This window comes from Accipiter gentilis, chromosome 6 (assembly GCF_929443795.1).
Source record: "Accipiter gentilis chromosome 6, bAccGen1.1, whole genome shotgun sequence".
Classification (NCBI taxonomy): Eukaryota; Metazoa; Chordata; class Aves; order Accipitriformes; family Accipitridae; genus Astur; species Astur gentilis.
Window position 1 is genome coordinate 6,957,527 of NC_064885.1, and position 24,448 is coordinate 6,981,974.

At 39.2% G+C, this 24,448-nt stretch overlaps 1 protein-coding gene across 4 annotated transcripts; it reads right to left on the bottom strand.

Annotated features, from left to right (window-relative positions):
• Positions 1-582: 582 nt before the first annotated feature.
• RABGEF1 (RAB guanine nucleotide exchange factor 1) lies at positions 583-23,150 on the bottom strand. Of its 4 annotated transcripts, XM_049803635.1 has the most exons (11): positions 23,032-23,150; positions 12,681-12,866; positions 10,127-10,293; positions 8,993-9,112; positions 6,831-6,851; positions 5,776-5,942; positions 4,091-4,172; positions 3,141-3,273; positions 2,644-2,735; positions 2,022-2,278; positions 583-981 (listed from the first exon to the last, which is right to left on the bottom strand). In XM_049803635.1, the coding sequence occupies exons 2-11, from the start codon at positions 12,857-12,859 to the stop codon at positions 583-585; spliced, it is 1,617 nt and encodes a 538-aa protein (XP_049659592.1). In that variant the 5' UTR covers positions 12,860-12,866; positions 23,032-23,150. The 4 variants fall into 4 exon arrangements, with proteins under 4 accessions (XP_049659592.1, XP_049659594.1, XP_049659595.1 ...); XM_049803637.1 differs by lacking the exon at positions 6,831-6,851; XM_049803638.1 differs by lacking the exons at positions 6,831-6,851; positions 8,993-9,112.
• Positions 23,151-24,448: the final 1,298 nt, after the last annotated feature.

Sequence of the window (24,448 nt, forward strand, 5' to 3'; positions counted from 1 at the left end):
TCATCAGTTATACCATCTAGCTTATTGAAACATTAACAGTGTACTTGCCTTTATACTGCAACGTGATTTAACTGAAAGGTGCTAAAATGAACACTTCTATGTAATTTTCACTCATACACAAGATGTCATGCACAGTTGAGACATTAGATTTTAAATCTATTTACAATTTTACATATTTTACAATATATATTTCATCTTTACAGCTACAGAATAAATTCAGACTAACATTGGTACCTTTTGAGTTTCTGCTGGGACTCGAATTCAAGTTAAACTAATTATTAAAAACAAGTAAGTGCATGCCTAGAAGGAAGCTTTCAGGAAAAATGTCAATGGACTAGTGTTGCTTAAAAATTACACCGGTTTGTGTAGAAAATTTAAATTCAGTTCAAAAACCCATAAAAGCCTAATAGAAATCTACTTGACTAAAATAAATACAATTCATTACACTTAACAAAAAAATGTACCTTTAAAAATGTACTGATTTAAGCTCATCTGATTTTTAGCCTTAAATGTACTTCCCTTCCCAAGTAGCTGATAGTACTAGGTGAGAATAATGATGCTTTTCAGAGTTAACACTGATAATTATCCTGCATAAACCTGAGGCTGCAGTGGTGGGGGCAGCTTGTCATTCTCCACATTTTCAGAGTCAATAGCTGCTAAGGCTTGACTTTTTGGTTTTATTTCTAATGGATATTTCTCAACAATATCTTGGACTTCCTTTGTTATTCCATCAGTCCAATCTATCAGGTCTTTCTCAAGCTTCTTGGCTTCATTGACAATTCTTTCCTGTTTCTCATTCAACTGAGACAGGAGGTCTAAGTTTTTATACATTTGCTTAACACCCAGGCACACATCAGGTGAAAAACTGTCAGATTCTTGCTTCTTCGGGGATGTCTGACCAGTCATAAAACGATCAAAATCTTCTTGGCTTAGATTTAAAGACTGGGCATCCAGTTTTTCAATGAAGGCCACAGCACAGCACTACAAACAAAACAGAGAGTGAGTATCACTGCAAGCTACAGATTGGAATGTATGCATTCTATTTTTTTATCCTGCCATTAGACCAGTAACTGATGATTTTATTTAATGCCTCAGATTGCTCCTAGAGATCTTTTCCAGAAGCTAACTATATCAGACAGTTCATATGCCTCTTTCCTCTCCCCCAAAGTTTGAAGAAGTCAAAAACTCTGAGAACAATACAGGAAGACACCACTTCAGCAGAACAGTACCGACTCACTGGATAACGTCCGTTACAAACCTCAGGGTCACTGCATTTTGGAGGTGAGGGAACAGAAAGAACATGACAACTAGACAAGAGCACTATATTGATATTTAATAATCTGATCAGCAGAGATCTGCTATGCTGTCTATTCATTTTCTGAAGGAAGGAATGTCAAATGCCCATCTTACCTTGTGGATGCTCTCCTCCCACTGAAAGGAATTTTCAACATTCCAAGTATTTAATTCAACTACGTATTTTCCCTCAAGAATTGCTTTACGATGAAATGCAGAGAAGCCAAGTTCATAATCATAATTCCTTCTAACATGAACAAGCACACCAATAAATGCCTCCTGCAGAAGCTTTAAAAAGCCTGTTTACCTCCCCACCCATTAATGGCCTAGTTCTGCAGGCCGTTCAAGAAGAGATAAACTCTCATGGACTTAAATCGGGAACTTTGCATCCATAATATCTGCACAGTCCAAACTCAGGCTTTTAGGAACAGAAAGTAATTAACTCCTTACAAAATAAAAATATACCCACGTCTTAGCATCAGACCGTTCAAATAAAGGGTTTAATATTATAAAGAAAGCAAAGCACTGTCTGCTTTGGAAAGCAAAGGAAGAGAGAGGAGATATAAAGCAAGAGAGCAGGCTGTACTCTAAGTAACCTCAACCACTCTCTGAAGATCAGTTTTAATTTTCCTTCTGTGTTACGTTGTGTTTGCCTTTACTGGAAACTCCTACATCCAAATAAAAGACAATCTTGTTGTATAAAACGTTAACACTATTCCTACACTTACCAGATTGGTAAAATAGTAGCCGTCTTCTCCTGTCATTAACCTGCTTGGATTACAGAAGCGTGTTATATACTGGATGTTAGACTGCAGACGGGGTGGGTTTCCCTTCAAGACAATGTATATAAGTGTTGGAAGAAAGTCATCAGCAGAAGCTGGTTCGTTTTTTGTGATTTTAATAGCATTAAAGATATGCTTGCTGCACTTGGTGATGCATGCTAATTTATCACGAGGGACACGCTTTGAATCCATTTCAATAATATCTGTAAGATAAAAAGTTTTCAGATCATTAAAACCATATTAACCAGACACCTCAATGAGTAGGACACTTACTGGACAATACTAATACTGCATCATTTTTCTGTGGTGTTTGCTATTCCATAAAAGTATCTGTTTATTCAACCTTCTCTTGGTTCAGCCCAAGTATTTCAAATAGATCAGGTAAGCCTAAGCACTTCTGTGATAGAAAAATTGTTCCCGCTTCACAGATAATATCCTAGTCCAGTATCACAAAGACTACTGCAAATCTAAAGCCTGGACCCCCTTCTGATGATAGCAGAAAACAATCTCTATGAGCAAGAGATATGGAAATTTAAAGCTGTAAGTATAAACTTCATCATTCACAAACCTGTAATTGCTTTTACAACCATATCGGAGACTTCTGGAATTTCTTCATTGACGGGAACACACAGCATTTGTGGAGTTACCCAGTGCAAAGCCCTATGACAAGAAAAAAAAACGTTAAACTGTTCTGTGCCTGTAACATTCAGGTGTTTGAAACGAGCTGCTTCTTGAATTCAAGGCACAAGGAGTGCTTTGTGTAAATGAGACACTAGTCCAGTCATAAGCTAGTTTATTCCACTGAAGTAATTTATTTCCATAAAAATACTTTCTTTTTTTGCTATAATTTAACAAAACCAAACCAATTAGTCCTCCTAGTGTAGCAGCTTTCATTAGTCATTCTATTCATTCCTTCTGTTTCTTAAATAAAATGCTTTTTTTAACCCTTTCTGGTTAAAAAGCTTGCCATTTTTGTGTGCATAGCAGAAGATTTTTAACATGCTTGATTAAAAGCTCATTTACAGGACTGTGGATTACTCAACCATTTATCTTTTAAAGACTTACCTGATTCTCTTTTGGACAGCAAGATCTTTCTTCTCATCATCAGTTGTTTCAGGGCAAAAGACATATTTATACTGTCGAGTCATAATATATTTTTCAATCTGATCCATTGCTTTCTCAACTTTTTCAGGGGGCACTGAAAGGTAAAAATCCCACGCCCAATACAGTAAATAAAGTATTCTGTGGCTCCTTTGAAGATTTAATACAGTTTGGTCCTAATATCACCAAATCAGTACTACTTGACTTGATCCAACCTGAGTTAATAAACAATGGATATACTTGGAGTACTTTCACTCTCTACAGCAGAATTAAAAAATATAATGGTGACAACACCATAGTGACATGCCAAAGTAAGTATGCATAGGTTCACAATGAAGCATGTTCACTTAGCACATTCAACACACAAATTAGGTTCAGCTGCTTGTAGCTTACAAGAATATTTCTCGAAAATACAGTCTTTGAGAATAAGTCCAGTGAGGTCTTCCAAGTCGTCTGTTTCTGTTTATGTCTAAAAAAATCCCTGGGTATATTTAAACTGTGCCACTTACATACCAGGCACATAAAAGCAGTCCACAACAGAAATACTCCCCTCTCACTGGCTTCTTTTGCATTACAGTGTGATGTAAGGCTCGCAGTAGGTTAATTGGGTTGAGACTACGTATTCAACTTCAGTTTTAAACAAATAGTATTGAATTTAAAACAAGAAATGAAACCAACTGAACCATATTTAATTGAGAGTTTAAGAAAAACCTGTAAAAACAAATAATTTACACAGCAAAGCTTTATAGAACTGGTGCTGCTGGGAATAGTTCTAACTAAGGTACTGGAATTTGTTAACAGAATTTCTGAAAGCTGGTTAGGAATGTTTCGTTTTTACTTGAAAATGCAAGAGGCTTTATCCTCAAAATCATTACTTTTTCAGCAGTAAGATACTATGAAGAAGAAGGTGATACCTTTCCAACGTGTCTGTAATTTCTCTGCTACATTTTGATAGAAGTCCTGGGCACATTCAGATTGCTCCTCAATGCTTAAGTCCTATAACAGAAAACTGTTTTAAGTGTGCATGTGTGGAAGAAATGGCAGCAATGCCTCTCATGTTTTGTTTTTGTTTAAGGAAAGTGTCCAGATGTAGTAACAGTCTGAGAATGCAAATATATCATCAGAGGTGTTTATGTTGGCTAAATCATATTTAAAAATATGAGAAACCAAGACATACTGGCTCTTTAACATGTGAAAGACGTTTATTTGCTGAACAGATGTATATTAGCAATGGAATTGGACAGGTGCAATGCCGTTTTCCCTAGACACATCCCTGAGTAACGGTTGAAAAAAATACTGTAGACTATTAAGCAGAATGCTTGCTCCCAATTTTGTCTCTTAACTTTTTAAGAAAGGATATACAGTATACCAAAACCCAAGAACATAAATCATAATTTGAAAGAATATACAGTAAACATTTCTAATGATAAAGTTACTATGAAATATATTCACAATGTCATTTGTGAAACAACATTGTCTTTTGGGCATTAACTAACTGAGCTACTGAAGAATGTAACAGAGGTTTGCAGAGTTAAAATTAACTTTACCTATCAAGCCACTTTTCACCATTAAATGGCAGCATAAAACCATACATTAAAAAAAAAAAAAAAAGGAGAGAAAACTTAGTTTCTGAATTCTCTAAGGCCAAAAAACAGTTACCCTTGAACACAAAGTCTCAGCTCTAATGGCAGTGCTGCATTTTAGGCCTGGTTTACAGGTAGCAGCAAATTGTATGTTTTGAGAAAGACTTCTTTTTGACTAGCACAAACTATCAAGGAACTAGGAAATGAGAGTACCTTCAGTGTTTATAACCAGTAATAACAACACACTATTTTCATGAACTCTATGCTCAGAATGAATCAGTTCTAAAAGAGAAAAAAACAACAAAAACCAAACCAAACTTAAAGATGTTTTCAAAGCGGAGGGCATGTAAGATTCCATCAGAACTTCCTTTAACTTCCAGTCCAATGTGAAGATATAATTTGAGTAACTACATACTAAATAGGAAAGGTAGGGGAAGGAAAAAAAAAAGTAGCGTGCTAAATACTGACTCATTTCAACCATAGGTGGCACTAGAGATACATTAATATTTCAAGAACTTTTTTTTTTTTTTTTATGGAGAATGAAGATGTAACCCTTATTCCACACTAAAAAAAAAAGCATAGTCAAGTTTCCCTTCCCCAAAGAAAAGGAGACATGTCGGTTGATACTGTATTATCTTTATAACTTTTTAGACTTAAGAGATCTAAAAACTCGTTATGTAATATATTTTAATTTCCACAAGTCATATTTGTCGAGAAAATTGTTTAACAGACTAATATATGTGGCATTTATTCAGAACTCATTTATTTGGGTTGCAAAGGAAAGTTCTCTCAAGAACTCTCCTCGAGGTTGGAGGGTTTCTTTGGTCACATACCATATCAAAAAGCAAGGCATTGACAATTTAAGACTGCCACTAGATCTTCATTCAACTAAACATATCAGCTAAAGACTCCTGTATACAATATACAAAAAATGAACTGCAGGAAGAAGTGCAGCATTTTCTCCATCTCTCCCCAATTTCCCCATTTTATTTAGGTAAAAGGCATGCAAAACTTACCCTTTTATGATTCATTGTGTCCAAAAATAGTTTACATTGCTTATAGATATCTTGTCCAGGCTTTTGATACGTCTTGAGAAATTCTATGAATTCCTTGGATACTCGATCTGTCTCGATGCTAGCCTGCCTGTTTATAGAAGGGCTAGGAGCCTTGGCTTCTTGGATCTCTGCCGGGAAAATTTAGGCACATCAGATTAGCTTTTTTACACTGATAGATGACTTCAGGAAGCGTTTAATATGTCTTAAAATTTCAGGTTGTTTTTTTTCAACTGTGCAGATGAATGAGCATTTCTTTCTCAAGCTTTACCAGTGAAATGCTGGATATTACTAAACAGAACTCTTAAGAAACTGAGTATTCCACTGAAGTGAAACATTTATAGCCACATACCCATTTACACTAATGGCCTTTTTATATTAGCAAATTACTGTAACATGGGTTTGCTTTCAGGTTTCTCACATTTTCATTCCCAGGTAAGATATCTCCATATAAGATCAAGGCTTCCAGATGGGATTCTGCAGCAGTTTAAGATAATGGAGTGCTCCCTTTTCCGTTCTCCCTCACCTTTACATTCCTGCTCCTTTGCTTTCAACTGGCTCATGAACTAGCTCAGGGAGTAGTAGTTCGGGGCAGCCCTAGTCAGAAATCAGTGTTTCTTTGGGGTTATTTTTCAGCTTGATCAGCTCCCCAAGCTGGCTTCCCACCAGGTCATGGGAGCAGCAGCACAAGACAAGGAATGGGAGCATGAGGCTGATGAAAATGCAGCAGCCCTTCTTTGGCTAGGCAGCAGATGCCACAGAATCACACCTGCAGTGTAAACGAGAACTTGGCCATTTGTGTTTCAGCAAGAACAGAAGCACCGCGCCTGTTCAAGAAAGAATTTGCTTGGCACTCAAGAAGGAGGTAGGAACACAGACTGCACACAGCACTGGATGCAAGTTTTTATAGCTGCAACCACAGGATTTTTCCACACAAACACATCTGATTTTCCAGGGTGTACGTTGTAAGTTAATTGTACTGATCCAATACCTTCACTACCCAAGTTTAGTTCACCCACCTTTCAACTTGCCAGCCAACACTGTTCAAAATGAAGGATTGAATAGAGATGATGTAAATGAATATGATGAAAAGCAAGCAGCAAAGAGACAGAAAACATGAAAATATTCATGGTCAACATGATACAAACACATCCTTCAACCTGAAAATACTAACATGCACAACAAAAAAAATCCTTGTTTCAATAAGCATACATGCAGAACTCCAAAATATAAGGAAATAAATGGGATTAGTATATTTAAATTGGTATGTTTTATATTGGAAGTAGCTTATTGTTGGGTTTTTCTGTTTGTTGTTACTTGTTTTTAAAGAGATACAGCACTACAGTAAATTCAAAGCTCTAGGATCCAATGACTAACAACAGGTTGATCATCTGACCAAAGCACAGGACTCTACACTTCAGCATAACCTTCTCTGGGTAATAATTTGGTCAGATACCATTAGAACATTTATTGTATTTAAGTGATAAGAATGGAAAAGGTTTTGCAAATATTTAAATTGCAGCTGCAGCAATCAAGATATGGAGTGGAAATCAATCTCCTTTCTAGTTACACAAGAACACTTTTTTCCAGAGGGCATTTCCTCCAATCTTCTTTATACCCAAGATTCAAAGTAGAATGCCTGCACAGTACTCAAGCTGAACGGCAACTATTACTATATGTTGATCCAAATTTGTCACATTTAATATTACATAACCAGTAAGTACAGAGCATAGCTTTGCAATAATAAACAAAGCAAGCAGGTCCACTTTTGAAAGGGTAGAATTATAGGGTATTTTTTCCACAATTAATTACTGACTTCATTTCAAAGAACAGCCAAAGATTTATTTACTTATTTCAACACCGAGTTCACTGTATCAGAAAAATCATGAACTTTATTCCACTATTTGACCTTAAGGAATATGATTTTTTTAGTCACGGATCTAGAATAGATTTTTTTTTTTTTAGTTACTAGAGAGATGTAGACAATTGAGGCACATTACTGTTAATGTAGGCATTAAAAAAAATTGAATGTTAGAATGAACTGTCTTTGTAATGAGTCACACCAAGAACTACATGTAGTCACTCAGAAATGTTGCAGCTTCATTAATCTCTGTGTTGAAATCCTGATTTCAGGAAAATGAACCTGTACAACATACACTGATTACTTAGGACTGCAGGAACAAACATACTTTCAGCAATAAAGTATTTTCAGCTTTGTCATGTACTTCAAAAGAGTTAAGTCTAACTAAAAGGAAGCTGATTGCTGAAAAGAAATTCCATTTGAACAAGTTGAAGAGAACCTAGTAGAGGAGATATGCCAAAATGAAAAGAAAGAGTATGGGAAGAGTTAAGAAAGGATCACCTTTACAAAGAACAAACACTATTAATATTAAAATCTTTCTCAAGGCATTCTACAAAAATGCTAATTGTTAACAGCAGAACATTAGCACTCCAGTGATTCACTATGGTTGTGCCATGGTCATGGATCCGAGTCCAAGAATATAAAAATAGTGTTGTCATTAGCTCTACTACACACACCCATTCATCATCTTCATATAATTTGCAAAATAAAGAATAGTACATCTTCAAATTTCTTTAGTCAGCAGAACACGTCAGAATTGCAAACAAATAGCATAGGACAAGATCCTAAAGGTGTTTGCTTCAAGGGTTCTGGCGTCCTTTTGGTTTAAATGAAACCAGTATGTCGTCTCTTGATATGAAATTGTCATCTTGATAATTGTAACAAACATCTGGAGATGTTTTGAGAATGCAAAAGTTCTTGGAGTGCAAGCTATTAAACTGAAATAGTTTCAACTTACAATCAGATTTATAATGGCAACCCAGAATTATTTTTTGATAAAAATATGAAGCAGCACAAGATCTAGCTACTTCTTACAAAATTCTTATTTTTTTGAAACTGCGTAATCCTTCAGATGTCACACTAAGGTAAGCTGAAGCTTCTTTGAGCTCTTATTCCTATAGTCTCCTTACCAAAAAAGCAAAGAATTGATTTAAAGATTCAAGTTCACGTCAAGATGCTAGACTTGCTTTTTTTGTCATCTTCATATTCAACAGCACAAATTATAACTGGCACAACCCTAGTTTGTATTTTGCCAAGCCCAGCTAAGAAATAAGCTTACTAAAATCAAGCAGACAGCTTGCTCAAGCTGTACTGCATTACCTTCAGTAGGGGAAGCCAGTTCCCAGGAGGGAGTAAAAATCTCCTTCAAATCCCTGAGAATGTTATCAGCATTTCGCTCCCTCCCAAGCTGTCCTGGCTTAACGATTTTCTCTTGAGCCACTGAAATAAATGCAAAAGCAAGCAAGACACCAAGAACGGGAGCATGTCAGGAGAGACGGTGAATGGGATAAAAAAAAGAAAATATGGAAAGTGAGAAGAATGAACGTAAAAAAAAAGTTCTTAATACATAGCTGAATGCCTCATTTAGCCAGCTGCTGCCCATGGACCAAAACAAATTCTAAGGCGAAATCCAGACATATAAATGCATTGTCAATAAGGCTAAGATATATTAATGTTGCTTTTTCTTCTGGAATGCCTCCTCCACAGTCTAGCATTTTCCAGGTTTTGCCCATGTAAGATATTGCTATGCAAAGACATCAGTGCCATTAATCATTCTTACTTGTAACACATGCTGTAGAATAAACATTCAGCCAACCACAAACTTGATATTTGCAACCCACACACACATAAACACTACAAGTTTCCTTTCACATTTATTTTCATTTAAAGGCACCCTGCTTACACATTCCATTTTTTCTGTTAAAGCTGAAGTGATCCATTATGACAGCATCATCTGATATTTTGATATCAGCATTTCTATCACACTTAGACATAGCAGTTTGAGGTGACTGACAGCCAGTACCTTTTCTCCTGCTTTCTTCAGGAAGAGTTCCCTTTCAAGTCCTAAACTACAGAATCACACTATGGTTGACTCATGAATCCAGCAAGAAAGTGCATCATATGAACAAGATACTTCCACTCAGCAGTGCAGTGGTAGACCACCACCAGGAATACATTTATACTACACTTTAGTGGAAGAATTCCTGTATAGCTAACACAAACACGGCACTGTTCTATTTAAAAAATAGTTCGGCGTCACCCAAAATCTCATGATTTTCTGTGTTTTCATTAAGACTTCACATATAGCAATCGCTCTCCAGAAGCATCATTATTCCAACTTTTTAAGGTCAAGGCACAGAGCACTACTCTGCCTTTTAGTACAATACAATTATCAAAAATACTTTTTAACTTAACATGTTGTATAGAACCATTAAAAGCAAAGGAGAAAGTTACCCTTCTTAGCTCCTGTTCTAGAAGAAGCAGTGAAGAACTTCTTCACAGTAGTGACCTTTCGTGTTTTCTCATTGGTTTTCTTTTCTTCAAATTTTGAAAAGGTCAGTGACTGTGCCCCTTGGGTACTCTGACTACTGGCATATGCTTCTTCCTCCTCACGCTGAAGCCTGGAAATAGAAAAATGTATGTCTAATTTAAGTGCTTAAAACCAGCACAAATAAGTTAATTTCCTGTGCAATAAATTACTCATTTGACATGATGCTAATTCTCCTCTATGCTCATCTTCCTTTCTTACTTCCTACCACATCTCCCTTCATTCCATTACATCTACTCTTTCCATGTTGCAATGGTGAATGAAAGTGAGGGAAAGCTTAAGATGGCAAGGGAGGATTAAATAGTAAGGTCAAAAGAGAGGGGATTGAAATATAATCACAGTCACTTTCCCCTCATGTCACAGCCCTGAATTCTACAAAGGTAGAGGTGAGGGAAAAGACTGTAGGAGGACTTCCAATAATCGATTCAGTTGCCTTCCTCCCTGCATCGTGCTCCGAACTTCACAACCTATTACCACAGGCAATCCTTTACCATGTTACTAAAGATAAAAACTATGGCTCACAGCTGAGCAAGTGAAATACCCTGTCATAATCTCAAAAATATTCTGGGAAATAGATCATTGTTGTCGTAATTTCTTTTCTAAGTCTTGGTAACACTTATGCTTACTTGAAGGAATGAGGCAAACCACTTGACTGCAAACACTGCAAAGACCAAGCCCATCTTTCAATCTACATGTACAAAGTAGGGGAGGGCAAACATGCTAATGCTTCAACAGCTACTTTTCTTCCTATGCAGGAAAATTAAAATAGGTTAAATTATATTGCCCTTCAAGATGCTAAAAGGTTGAGCAATTTTCTTTAAACATCCATCCACCTCAGGATGGACCATAAATAGTCTCGCATTTGTAATCTCGAGGCAAGAATTGTGTTTTATCTGTGCTGACAAGCCTGTCTGTTCACTACAGCAAACAATCACAGCTTATCTGTTCCTTTAGCATCTCCCTACTGAACAGTTACTTATTAAAGAATTCCTTAAATGCCCCACTTTATTGTACATAGATGTTATAAGACTGACAGCACAACTATCTGCTCTAATAATACTTAAGTTTTTATTAACTGTTTAAGCCAAATTTATGGCAGAGTTAAAAAATGACACATCCTCTGTACTGTACCCAACAGCTTACCTGGCACCTTCTGATTAGGCTAGAAAAAGTTTCAAGCACTTCTTAACTTGCAGTTAATCTGTTCCAGTGCCAGACAGTAAAGAGAACATTATAAACAAACAAACAAACAACTTCAAGGTCTAAGATAAAGAGTGTCTAGGGTAGTTAGATACCAGAAAACTTAGGGCTTCCAAACTATAACCATTAGTTTGGACCCAACTCAAGTTCAGAGAGCTTCCACAGATGTCACCTTCTTCAGGCAGGCTGATGTAAACAGTGCACTTAATGACTTTTCTTCCCCATTCCACCCACCTGTGACCTTGGTTAATGTATCACTAGGTAACTCAAGTTCACTGAAGGGTTCCAAACTCGAGTGCAGACATGTCTCTCAGGCATTTGTACTTTTCCCCTAGAGTTCTGGCATATTCCACTAATACGTTAAGGAAAGCATATGTAGAGAATCAGTGTCAATATGAACAAACATCTTGGCCAGCTCAAGGCAACTGCCAATCAACTCTTAATACACAGCTAGATACTACTCCATCTTAAGAATTCACATTACCCTGAAACAGTTAATTTTGAGTGGTTGTCATGTAACTCATACCTGGAAGTGAACAAAGGACAGCTGTGGTACAAAAGAGGATGCTTTGCAGTTTCTCAGGCAGCAGATAATGCTTTTGCTTTCTACCCAAATCCAACAAAAAGCAGTTGAAGCTGCTCTTATTTTCTCACTCAAGCATAGATTTCCTCCAAGACCCATTTTCAGGGTCAAGCATTTATCACACTAGGAAAGCTAGACTCTTTTGCAGAAAGTACGTGCTTAGAAAAGTTACCTACATTGTTAAAGCTAAAGCTTTGATGTTTTTGGGCTCAACCCTGCAGTTTAAAAGAATGACCACAGACAAGACTAAAACCAATTTTTTAATCAGTAGCTGAAATGTAAAGCCGTTGTGCTGGCTATATTCAAGACAATAACTGTGGTCTCCAGAGGCAGAGGTATTTTAATCAAAATTGTCACTTTCACCCTTCCAACTGCTAGTTAGAATTACAGATTTCAGTATGCAAATTAGGTCAAAGTATTTGTTGAGAGGTTGAGGGGATGTTTACATTTATTACTTCACAGACTTTCTTTTGAAACCTCTTAAATTAGAATGTCATAAATATTCATCTTTGCATCAAAAAGAAGATTTTCCTTCCCTTTCTTGCTGGAAAGGTCAAATTTGAGAACTTATGATGAAACTGAGCCTGAGCAAATAGGACTAGAAAATAGGAGACAGGAATAGTATTTAGTGAAGTCACCCTACTATAAAAGAGGAAGGAATAAAGAGGGCTCTTTACCGCTCTGCCAGCTCCCAATCCTCTTGAATCTGTTTCTGCCTGGCCTTATGGTATTCCTCTCTCCAGCACTTGGAGCAAAATCCCTGCCAAGCAGGATTGCCATAGTAACCACATCCCTTCTTGCACAGTAGCTCTGACTGATCAACGTGAATTCCTCTGCGTTCAGATTTCAGGTTCATTTTCTTCCTGTTTAAAGAGAAAAGGGTTAAAGACAGAAATATGGTAACAGCCTGCTAGAAATAATTTCTTTTGAAGGCTTGCCTTTTAGAAAGAAGTCACCTGTTTTAATTATTTAACAGTTCCATAGCAACAAAATAAAGGCCACAGGAGGAAGGGCACAGTTACATAACCATACAGCCCCAAAAGCCAACTGCAGCATCAGCATATGTTTGCATAGCTTTGACCTGCAAACAGTACCAGACAGCTAGCCTGGAAAGCAAGCCAGCAGTACCAGTCAAACAGCTACATACGCATGTGGAAAAAAGGCACAAGTCTCTGATCTCACCAGCACATTGTTCTAACAGTTGCAGAGGCACAAAGAAACAGAGGAAAAAAGAAATATGGAAAGTTACAGTCACCGCGAAGGAAGCAAACTGAGTAAGAGACGAAATGTAAATAGGTTTGTATTCAGGCTAAGACTGTCTCTGCAAAGAATCACACTGGTGAGACCTTAGCTAACGTATCTTTGGCCTCAAAGAATACGTCTTCATGGCACAGTCAAGTATCACAGCTAACCCAGCAGGGTACATTAACACGGATGAGGTGCATCTCCATTTCCTTCAATACTCGGGTTACTTCAGAGTTAAGTTGGGCTTCTGCATACAGCACAGCTCTATAGAATTTATATAAAGTGACTACAACAAAAAGATTTATTCTCATGCCTACACCACCACTGTGCAGAGCCTGCCTTCCAGTGATCCAGCCCTCCCCTTTTCTTGCTTGACAGAAACCATCCCACATGCCAGCTTGCTCCCAAGGGCATTTAAACTACTTTGTTCTAATTCTAAATGCTGGATTCATTTTAGGAGAAAAGCAGCACAGGATCCCCTGCATTAGCAAGTTTAAGGTCTGCATATTAAAACACAGACATCTGGATTGCAATATTGACATACAGAGACACTAGGAATACCAACCACAGCAAGGCACCGGAAAGCAGATCGTGGTCACCAAATCCAGCCCCTTTTTCTTCCTGCAATCCTCAGCAAAGAGTGCTCTGCGTAAGCTGAGCAAGCACCTCAGCAATTCGGTTTCTTGCCCTCACATTTGTAACCAAAGGTGTGCCTATGACTTCCTTCCTCTAACAGGAAAACCAGAAGATTTTTAAACCAACGCTGCCCCGCAGTCTGAAGACCCTGCCCTGCCCTCCCCTCCAGCACATTACTTAAGATCACGCAAGGAAAACAGAACTCACATTGAGATGCAATGTATGGAAAGCAAGATGAAAAGAGATTTTCTTAAACTGAAGAATGTCAGTAACTGTCAGAGTAAATCTTGTTTTAACCGGAGATTCATGACGACCCCTAAGTTCATGCATTTGAAGAATCTGGATCTCTCGTTTTTCATGTTTCTGCCCAGCAAAGGTTACTTACCCCTGGCAGGTCTTGCCCTCAACAGTCTCAGAAAACTCTTCTCTGGGTCATCCAGCGAACCAGATGCGATACACACAACTGTCATTACCAAAGGTAGTTTTCTACTATAGGAAGTAACAGCCAATTTGTTCCAAGCTGAATTACATAAAACCAGCCATTTTAAAAGACTGATAATGTTTAACATTTCCCATTAATCTAAAGTTATTTTAAGTAAAGTAACAGAAAACACATATGATTTTCTCTGAGGGGGGAACAAATTAAATATTCCATTTTACCTATATAAGTATCACGGCTCCTTCCACTAACTTCTTTTCTATCTTTGAAATTAGTAATGAGCTCCTAAAAATAATCTAAAAATAGTTTCATTGTAGAGACCTGTATATTAAGGGAATCAGTTTCTTAATGGCATAATTTATAAAGACACAGTTTCTCATTTATATAGACAGCAGCTGAATACTCTCTTTTCTTTCCCACAATGTCTGACAGTTAAAAAGACATTAATATGCTTCTGAAAAACAAAATGAAAAAAACAATGAGACTTTAAATATTTGAGAGCTCTTCATTCCTATATGGACAAATTAACAGAGGAAAATAAGTACATTGCCTTCATAAAAATCTTTTGGTTTCTGTACTATCTTCATTTTCTGATTCCTCAAGTAAGGTCTTTGTGATGACTGTAATGGTACACAGATCTGCTGACTAACAATCTATCTAGCAGACCAGAAATTAAACATCAAATGTTTGTCAACTGCACAGCCTGGGACGGAAATTGCATGTTGGCAGTATTTGGAAACACAGCCCATTCTCAGAGCATCACACATGCCCTTTATGACCAATTCTGAAAAGAATGGGGAAGTAAAAGCTTGCAACTCTTCAGTTGCTCCTGATCCAGTTTAAAGACCGCTTCCTAAAAACAGAAGCTGCAGCAGCATTTTGACTAGAGACTCTATTGCAGGTGCCTGTACTAGAAAAGGCCACCATGCACAAAATTTTCAATATTGCCATTAACTGTAAAGCTGATCAGTCTGAATGTTTTCTATTGTAAACTACAGGGAGCTATAAGACACAACAGATAAAAACATTTTCATAACACAAACTTCAGAGAAATTTTACACTGATCTCCATCACCCAAGGATCATTCCTGATCCTATCACCCACTACAATGGAATAAGTTACAACAGTTTTGCAATTGCAGTCTGTAGGCCAATTTCATTAATTCAGGTGTCTGTTGTTCTTATTCAAAAGCACCATGCTTCAGACACTTGTATTTTTTGAAAACTAAAGGAGTAGATTGAAATATGTGACCTTGCTTCTATCCCACATCAACATCTTGCTTTCTGAAAGCTAACAGTATACTTGGTTTCCATGCCAGTTATGCACTTTCACTATCTCTATACAGACACACAAAAATTAGCTTTCTGTATCCACAGAGCTTTAACTAGCGCCACAATTACCTTTGGCATCCTGCTAGCTCTTTGTGTACATTAGAACTAAAAATAAAGTTCTGTTTAGTGTCAAAGTTCAGCAGCTTCCCTTGGAGTAAGCAAAACAGGTCTCTTTGTAGGAAGCTTTTCTTGTTGGTTTTTTTTTTTTTTTTTTGCATTCTTTCGGGAGAGATTTGTAAACAGCTGCAAAGCCAAGCCACTGGGAAACAAGTTGTTCTGCTTTCTTTTCTTCCAAGTATTTTCAATTGCAGTTACATCAGTTTCAGATCCAGGGACAAAAGAGGTCACCTTGAATCAATATGAAGAAATCACATGCTGCACTTCAAGCAGAGGCTTTCTGCTCCCTTTGAACACATACAGCCATTACAAAAAGAGTTTCACAGCCAATTTCTGCAGGTCTGCATTTACATTTTAATGAACAGAACAACTCAAGTTTTAATAGACTGCATATGAAAAAAATCCATCTCAAGTCCACTTTCAGCAACTAAATCACTGTGTATTTTATGATCTTCCATTCCTAAAAATATTTTGTTGGAACTTTTGAGTATCCAAAATGCTTTTTTTTCTTTCTCTATTCCCTTGTCTCCCTCCCACTCCAGCTAAAGGTGCATCATTCTTTATTCAATGATAAAGTCAGTGCATTTGCAGTCACACCACTTATTTTGCATGGTCAAACCTCTTATTTTTATTCATGCCCTGAATGCATGACCTGTTCAAAGCTTACTTCTGAGTAACATAATCCAAAAGAAAGAACAAATCTGCTGTTTTCCTGGAGTTGGAGAGGTAGGCAACTCTGAAGAGCTTTCATACTGCCTGACCACTGAGAAGTCAGGAAAACAATAGTAAGGAAGGTAACATATGTTCACATTAAAAAAAAAAAAAAAAAAAATCAAATCTAATCAAGAAGGACAATAAAGTACCAGAAGATCATAAATAAAATTAACTAGTACAATTTGGAGAGCTGCAGTGCACGAAACATCCTTTTTACATCTCCTGTATCCCAATTAAAACACTTCTCAACAACTTCAAGAAGCACCATGTCTCCCTCCCAGGAGCAAACACCTGTAATTTAAAGTATATTCATACATTGCTTTGCTCAATAAGTGCTTCAAATAGTTCTGCTGTAAATATTGTCAGGGAAAGCAGAAATGACACTTCCTTACACATTTCCTCACAAACACCATGATACAGAATCTTCTTTTAAGCATTTCTGTACCAGTACTAGACCTCATCAAAGGTTAATATCTAAGTTAATTAGCAGCACCCCTTTGAAAAGTTTAGAAAAAGAACAGGCTCTTGGGACTTAGTTATTAATTTATAAAATCCCTTTCCCTTTGTTACATTTACAAGTAAAAGCTTCTTCCCTCCCATTTTCCTCTGAAACGGAAAAACGGAAACCACCCAACCCCTTTCTGTGATCATGATCTTTAAACTCCACCTAACGCAGCGTGTGTGTAGTTCCTCAGACGATCACTGCTAACATGTCCTGTTACACCATGGCTGCAAAGTGGATTTATTACAACATGGAAACCTGTCCCATTGCTGGCAATCAGCGTATTTGTACCACAGCTAACAGAGGACTAGACTGTATGGACACCAAAGAGCTCCTTGTCTTACTGCCACATGCATTCCCAGGCCAGTACCCACCCAGCCTGACAGCATACTAACTCCAAGCTACAGCATCAGCTGCCCGTGGCTACATGTTTCCATGTTGTTCTAGATGTCAAGCTTTATTTTTCTAAACTGTGGTGACATCAAAAGCAGATGAATACTTGTGTACTGTTGGTAGATGAGGCATACAATACATATTATGTTAGATATATTTGAAAGAGTGCGCTTCAAAGGTCTCTAATGACAGATCAGATCTCCCTCTGTAGCTTTTTCATAAGCATCTTTGAATATTTAGTTTTGTTATGATGCCTAGCATGTGAAAAAAAAACAACCCCAACCTCTGTGGCTTAATTCAAAATTAGCTTTTTACTTGCTTTAGTGCAATTCATTCGGGAGCTCTCCAATACATCTTCCTATCAACACATTTTTCTTGTTGTACCTAAACTTATCTAAAATTTTTCTTTTTATTCACTAGTATTTTGAGCACCCATTTACTTAAGAGCAAATAATTTTTTAAAAGTGCAATACCAACTCATAGGTTTCTTGTCCCTTCCTCACACCGCTAGATCTTTCCTGTCAAGTTTGTCATCCAAGAAGAATATCCAATAAACCATAGCTCTTACTTCAGAAAACGGAAATTCACATAATTTTTTTTAGGAAGAATAAACCAGCTGTCTGCCCAACAGTTCCTCTGTGACTCTGTCAAAGCTGCAACTGAAAACGTATATGCAAATAGTACAGGGTTTCGGTTACCACAGTCAGGGAAGCAGACATCTGAGCCAAAACCAGAAAACCCAACTTTTCTGCAAAATACTGCTGGCTGACAGCCACACCACTTTCCCCCAGTCACATACTTCAATCTGCCTTTGAAGATTAACTAAAGGAAACACAGAAAGAGTTAAGACACAGGAAACATGCATTTTGTTACAAGTATTATCAAAGAAAAAGAACCAAAGTGTTAAGGTCAGTGGGGGCAGCGGGGGAGACTGGAGGAAAGAGGAAAGGGTTTTTTAAGAAATGTTTTCCATTGACCTGAAGTATGACAGTATTCCTTGAATGCGAGTGCTTAATAAAACCTACATTTCAGTTTTCAAGGATTTTCAGTTTCAGGTCTCAGGAGCCCAAGCTTCTCATGGGAAGCAACAAGGATACATCTAAATCTACAAAGAGATTCCATCAAAGCACTTTGTCTTCAGACAACATTTGCAGACTGCAATCTATAATCTTAATTCCCTACACACCACTGGGAAACAGCTACAGACACCAGAACACAATCTACAACAGTCACCAAAGCTCAGGCAGCAGCAACTTGTTTACATCCCACATTAGATGCCTACATTTCTGTATGGGCCTAGTCCTGAGTACATCAGGCTGGACGTCCAATCTCTGGCATCTTGACTGCTCATATAAAAAGACGGTGAAGTTCACCAACATCAGTGCAGAACTAACCAGACTGCACTGGCATAGAATCAGGCAATCAGATACTATTTTACTTTTTTTTCATGTGATGATCTTCCATTACATTCCCATGGGACTAAGGATAAAACCCTCATAATTGGTGCTATTTCACAAATAAAACTATGGGATAAGAAGAGAGCTCAAAAGTTTGCCAACACCCGATGATCACACGTGGTATCTTGATATGCAGGCCAATTACATAAAGCACAAAACTATCTCTAAGTTTCCAAAAGGAACGCGCTCTTCCAATTTTAAGTCCATAAATCCTTAGGCCATTTTTGTCAGTGTCGCGTAATGGGGACCGAAGTAGCAGCAATCATTGCTGCAGGATATTTTACTTTTCATATCGGACTCAAAGCTCTCTACAACAGCAAAAGACTATATTCTAATTTTCACAGAGACCAGATTACAAAATAGCTAGAAAAATTAATAGTAAACTTATTAAAGTAGGTATCATAGTCACAGCAAAGAGCAAGTGTATTCTTAGCTTTTATATAATATGAAAAAGGTGCTCCTTTCATCAAAATAGGATCTGTCACTACCGTCTGATTTAACACACACATGAAAGAGACTACACTTACGTAACAAGTTCTTTTCAGCAGTAAACCTAAGATAATTTTCAAAACACATTAGGGTTTCCAAAGACTGCAGACACAGCTTTGGCTTCAGGAAAAGCACTGTGGGTGAAATCAGGTTTAGAAGTAGTATAGATTTATCATGAGTTCAGACACCACCAGCTTGTTTTTCTTGTTCCTTTCCAACATGTACCTACCTTACTTCCCAGGGACTGAGTAGGCAGATACCTTTATTGTCAATGCAGATTGCATCACTGCCACAATGACAAGATACTGGCTTTTTCATAAAATATTTATTAGTCCTGGACTGTTTAGGTCACCTTTTATAGAACAGCTGGTTGAAAAAGCTCACTTATCAAAGCTGAGTGGAAAGCGGTCTCATTTAATCAATCTATAGACACCTTCAGTGAGAGGTAATTGCAAGTCAATAATTATTACAAGCTATGAGAAACAGTTTCTAAATAACTCTGCATGCTAACTCTGGAAGTTGAAGTCTTGGCACAACACTTAGCAACAACCTATGCCAGTCTTTTCACTGGACTGAAGCGAACGTGATTCGGCTCTTCAAGTTTAAGTCTTCATAGCACTTAATGAAAAACTTGCATTAATTCTTCTAATTGAAAAATATCAAAGCGCTCCAAAGACTGTTCACAATGTCTCCTACAGTATAACTCACTGCAACTGTCTGGTCATTTATGGCCATCCCCAGGTATGGAATTTTAGAGCAGGAAAAGAAGAACTGGGGAAGTCTCCAAACACAATTCTTCCAGTAACTGTTGCTGGTTTACATTTTACTAGTGCCTGAATGGTACACCATACTCCACATCAGATCAAGAGAGTAGCAAGTCCCACCCAAAACTGCATGCAACTTCAGTTACTGAAAATAAATTTACAAGGTAGACTAGAAAGTGCATCAAAACTGAGGGGGTGGAAGAATGGGATTGGGTTAAGATCTCTAACAACCACAAATTTTGCCTATGGAAAAACGTCCTTAAAATAACATGAATGTATTCCAAAGAGCAACCACGGACCCGAATGCCACAAAATTCTTGAGAGCCACGTAAGTGTTGAAATAGTCATGATTCATATGTAATCCTAAACATTCAGGCATGTAATTAGCAGAAAGGTAATTAAGCATGAGTTAATTTCCTCTAAAGGAAAGGGTGGGGCAATATGATCTAAGAGACACATCAACAGAGAATAGGAAAGCCATTAGACGCAAATTAGGAAAGAAACATGGCTGCTATCTTTGCAGAATAGATCGTATGCGTCTTCATGGTTTTAATGTGCATCTTTCTTGCAATTAAGAAATCTCAGCTATAGCAGTTGTTTCCTAGTATAAACAGCGCAGGTTGCTAACTAATGATCCTGAGAAAAGAAACAGTCATTAACTGTGATGACAGACACACAGTCTGATTAGCCACCTGAAAATAACCGCACTGTTTGGTACTGTAGTTTGGCAGGGGAAATTGCAGCCACTACTTAAAACCTCTGAAACCTAATGGCCATGAGGCTTCAACACTCTACCCACAGAATTCACTATTTACTTCAACTTGAAGATGCATTTTCCCCCTCCAACATCAGTACAGACCTTAAGCTACAGTTTTGTTTGTCTGCATCAAATTCTTAACTACTGCCTGTAGCAATGACCGCTCAGTTAGGAGTAGCATGTATTCATGACTTAACAGACTATGTCTCACCATCTACATGTGACTCATAATTGCACTTTTAAATGAAATCACAAGAAACATCTAAAAACTGCTTTGTACTGTTTGAATGGGAATTCAAGTAAGAATATGAAAAAGAGGATTAGCTAAAACTTCTAAAATCTCCTCAGAAACAGCAGTGATTGGCTTCTACAAGCTCTGTGATTTTGCCAACGTCAGCCATGCTCACCTGGATACAGATTAAAACTGAGTTTGCTAGAACCTCTGAAAAAAAATTCAAAACATCTTATGCACCTTGTACCTGACTTGTTACTGACAGTGTTTTAATATAACTTCAGAAGCACGATTTTTAGGTCTAGTTTTAGGTCACAAGCAGTCCATCATCAGTGGAAAAATAAAAAAGCATGATTGGGGATTATATAGCAAACATTAGGAGGGGAAGGAGGGAGCTGAGACTAGACTGCAAAATACAATTAAATGCCAGAATCCTGGACTATCGTCAAGCTTATAATCACAGATCTTTGTGTAAAGCGATCTTATGAATTGGTATAATTGGCTTTATACCCTACTCTTCCCTTCTGTTGTGTGCTGTTTTGTTTTTTTTGTCAGCAAAGCATTCCATTCAGTTACAATTCTCTTCCTAATCCTCCCCCCTGCAAAAGACCTGTGTAACCATGTCCAGAAGGTCAACACATCCAATTCCCGAGTAAAATACTGTTCCTGGAAAACACTACGTCCTTCTACGCTGATGGGTCATTAGTCCCAAAGGAGTCTCAGGTAACTGGAAAACCAAGAGCTACCTGCTCAGTACACATCCCAGAGTACTGGCATGAGGAATTGCCAGCACAAAGCACTGCTTTGGAAACAGCTGCATGACTATGAGACCAAACAAGGTATGGTAAGTCATGTCAATAATGGATTTAAATCACAAGCTCCATAACGCCACCCTTTTTCCAAAACTGCGCACTGCCACTAATTCCCAGCACTAGGCCAGATCAGGGCCCCACTCAGCCCAAAAAAACCTAATTTGAATTTTGCCTGTGACAACACCCTCAGTTAATCCAACACCCCACCGCACAAGCGATGGTGCCCCTGCCACAGACCAAAGCAGCCCAGGCCAGCAGAATTTAACGTAGTGTCGAACCACCCCCTCAGCGAAACTTTTTGTTACTTCAAGTGCGTCATTCATCTTTCAGCATCTCACACCCTCTCTGAAAACACAGCCACTCCCTACTTCGAACGACTTGAACACTACATAAGCTGCTCATACAGTGACAAACACCCACAAAATCACCCGAAATGCGCTGCTCAGCATCTTAAATAGACTCCAAACTTCATTTGGCTTGACTTTAAAGGACTTTGATCCCCAGTCTTACAGTAAGAAGCCAAGCACTGGTAATACTTACAAGAAAAGAGTCAACCCCACCTCGATCCACAGGGAACTTAGCAGGAAAACAGGCTGAGGGGCCAGATTTGCAAAGTTAGCGACACTTTCGCCCCGATTAACTATTGAAACTTGCCCACGGAATTCAAAAATAATAATAAATATACAAACAACTTAGGTTTAGGAATTGCACAAGGAGAGAACTGGTTTATAAGTTTCTCTGTATCCCGGTGTGTTAAGCCCGGTCACAGTCCGCCTCCTGGAGCCCAGGGAACCCCTGGCACGGCCGCCACCCCTGAGGAGAGGGGCTGCCGGCGCCGGGTACGACCCCCCCCCCCCTCCCTCAGCGGGTTCCGACGCCCGATCACCGAGACTGAGAAGGAATTACAACGACCGGCGGCGGAGACGACAGGGAGGGGGAACGCTAACGGCCACCCAACTGTCACCAACTGTCACCGCGCGGCTGCGGGGCGAGGGGGAAGCCCTTCCCGCAGCCGGGCCCAGCGGCACAAGCACCGGGCAGCCCCCCCTGAGAGGAGGAGGAGGAGCCGCCCACAGGGTCCCGGCAGACCCAGCGGCCCCTCAGCGAGACAAGCGAAGCGGTTCCAGAGCTGCGGCTCACCGGTTTAATCCCCGGGCGGCGGGGACGAGCCGCCGCTCCGCGCTGCTCCGCGCTCCGCTCCTCCCTCGGCGCCGCTCCCCTCACGGCGGCCGGGCGCTTCCTCCCCTCCTCGGCGGAAGGGCGTGCCGTCACTTCCGGGGAGGGCGGGGCCCTTTCCCGGAAGGAAGCGAGGGGCCGGTTTGCTAAGCAGAGGCCGGACAGGACGGGCGAGGGCTGCTCGGTACCGCGGGGGGTGCTCACGCCAGCCCCCGGGGCGGAAAGGCCGGGCGGAGGAAGGGACGAGTGCTGGGAGCTGTGCCGGCAGCGGCCGCAGCAAAGGGGCTGCCCCAGGCCTGGCCGCGCACGGCGTCGTCAGGGCCGTTTCACGCTCTCCGCGGTACGTGGAAGCTGGAAATTAGGAAGAGATCCAGTCTTTTCCGGTATCTACGTGTCTTTCTGTGCAGATTCTCATTTTTTGCCCCTTCCAGCACACCAGCACCCTTTCTCTCCCTTCAGACACACTACACCCATCCCAGCAGCGGCTCTGTTCTTTACCTCAGAGCCAGGCAGCTCACATGAGCGCTCGGGAGCCTGTGTTCATCCTCACAGCAGCAGAAATAGCTACTGCTATTTAAAACTTACTTCTCTTTCCCTTCTCATTTACACAGTGCTGTCACGCGGTGGTTTCGGTGTCTTTTTTTTTCTTCCTCCCACAGCTCAACACAGACATCCAGTTGTGAAAACAGGGATCGCTTCAGCGAGACAAATGGACAGCAGGGAAAATGGTCTTTCAGTTACTTCAGAAACAAGGGGGAAATACTTCAGAACACAGCCAGCTAAGCAAATCCAGAAACTTAAATTTCTTTTGGAGCCTTGCACAAGCAGGGATGGCTACAGACCTCCTCTGGGCTGTTTCACATGAACGGGTGGGTACGGAGGGAAGGAAGTAGAACTGAAATCATCTGATACCAGTTGGTCTCCCCGAGGAGACTGCAGACACTGCAGAAGTGCCATCTGTTAAGGAAGTGATGATGAACGAGTTAGAACTGGTGCTGTTAAGCAAAGCCTGGGATGAAGACTGGTGTCTTAATTTTCCTTTGCAGTCATGCAAAGCAAACTCAAATCAGGGAATGTGAGGAGGGGGACTGCAGTGGCTGCAGACCAGATTAGCCAGATTCCAACAATTTCAGTGTAATATACTTTTATTGCACAACACAAACTTTATATCCACATTTGTCTTTTATGTATTTTAAATAAAAAACATAGACTATATATTACCTGAAGTGAAAAGCAAAACGTAGTAAGAAATAACACGCTACAGTACCCACAGTATTAAACATCACACATCAACTTAATTAAAATAAAACACATTTGGAGATAATTCCAAACCCTGATTGTTACCATCCAGGCTGGATTTTCAAAGGCATTACGGGTTACA

What these genes read in the sequence shown, in the direction of transcription:
- RABGEF1 (XM_049803635.1), bottom strand. Translation starts at nt 12,859, where the DNA reads ATGAACCTGAAATCTGAACGCAGAGGAATTCACGTTGATCAGTCAGAG. An exon ending in ACTGGCTTCCCCTACTGAAG is followed by an intron (nt 6,852 to 8,992) that starts GTAATGCAGTAC and finishes CATTTTGAACAG; the next exon opens with TGTTGGCTGGCAAGTTGAAA. An exon ending in ACACAATGAATCATAAAAGG is followed by an intron (nt 4,173 to 5,775) that starts GTAAGTTTTGCA and finishes TTTCTGTTATAG; the next exon opens with GACTTAAGCATTGAGGAGCA.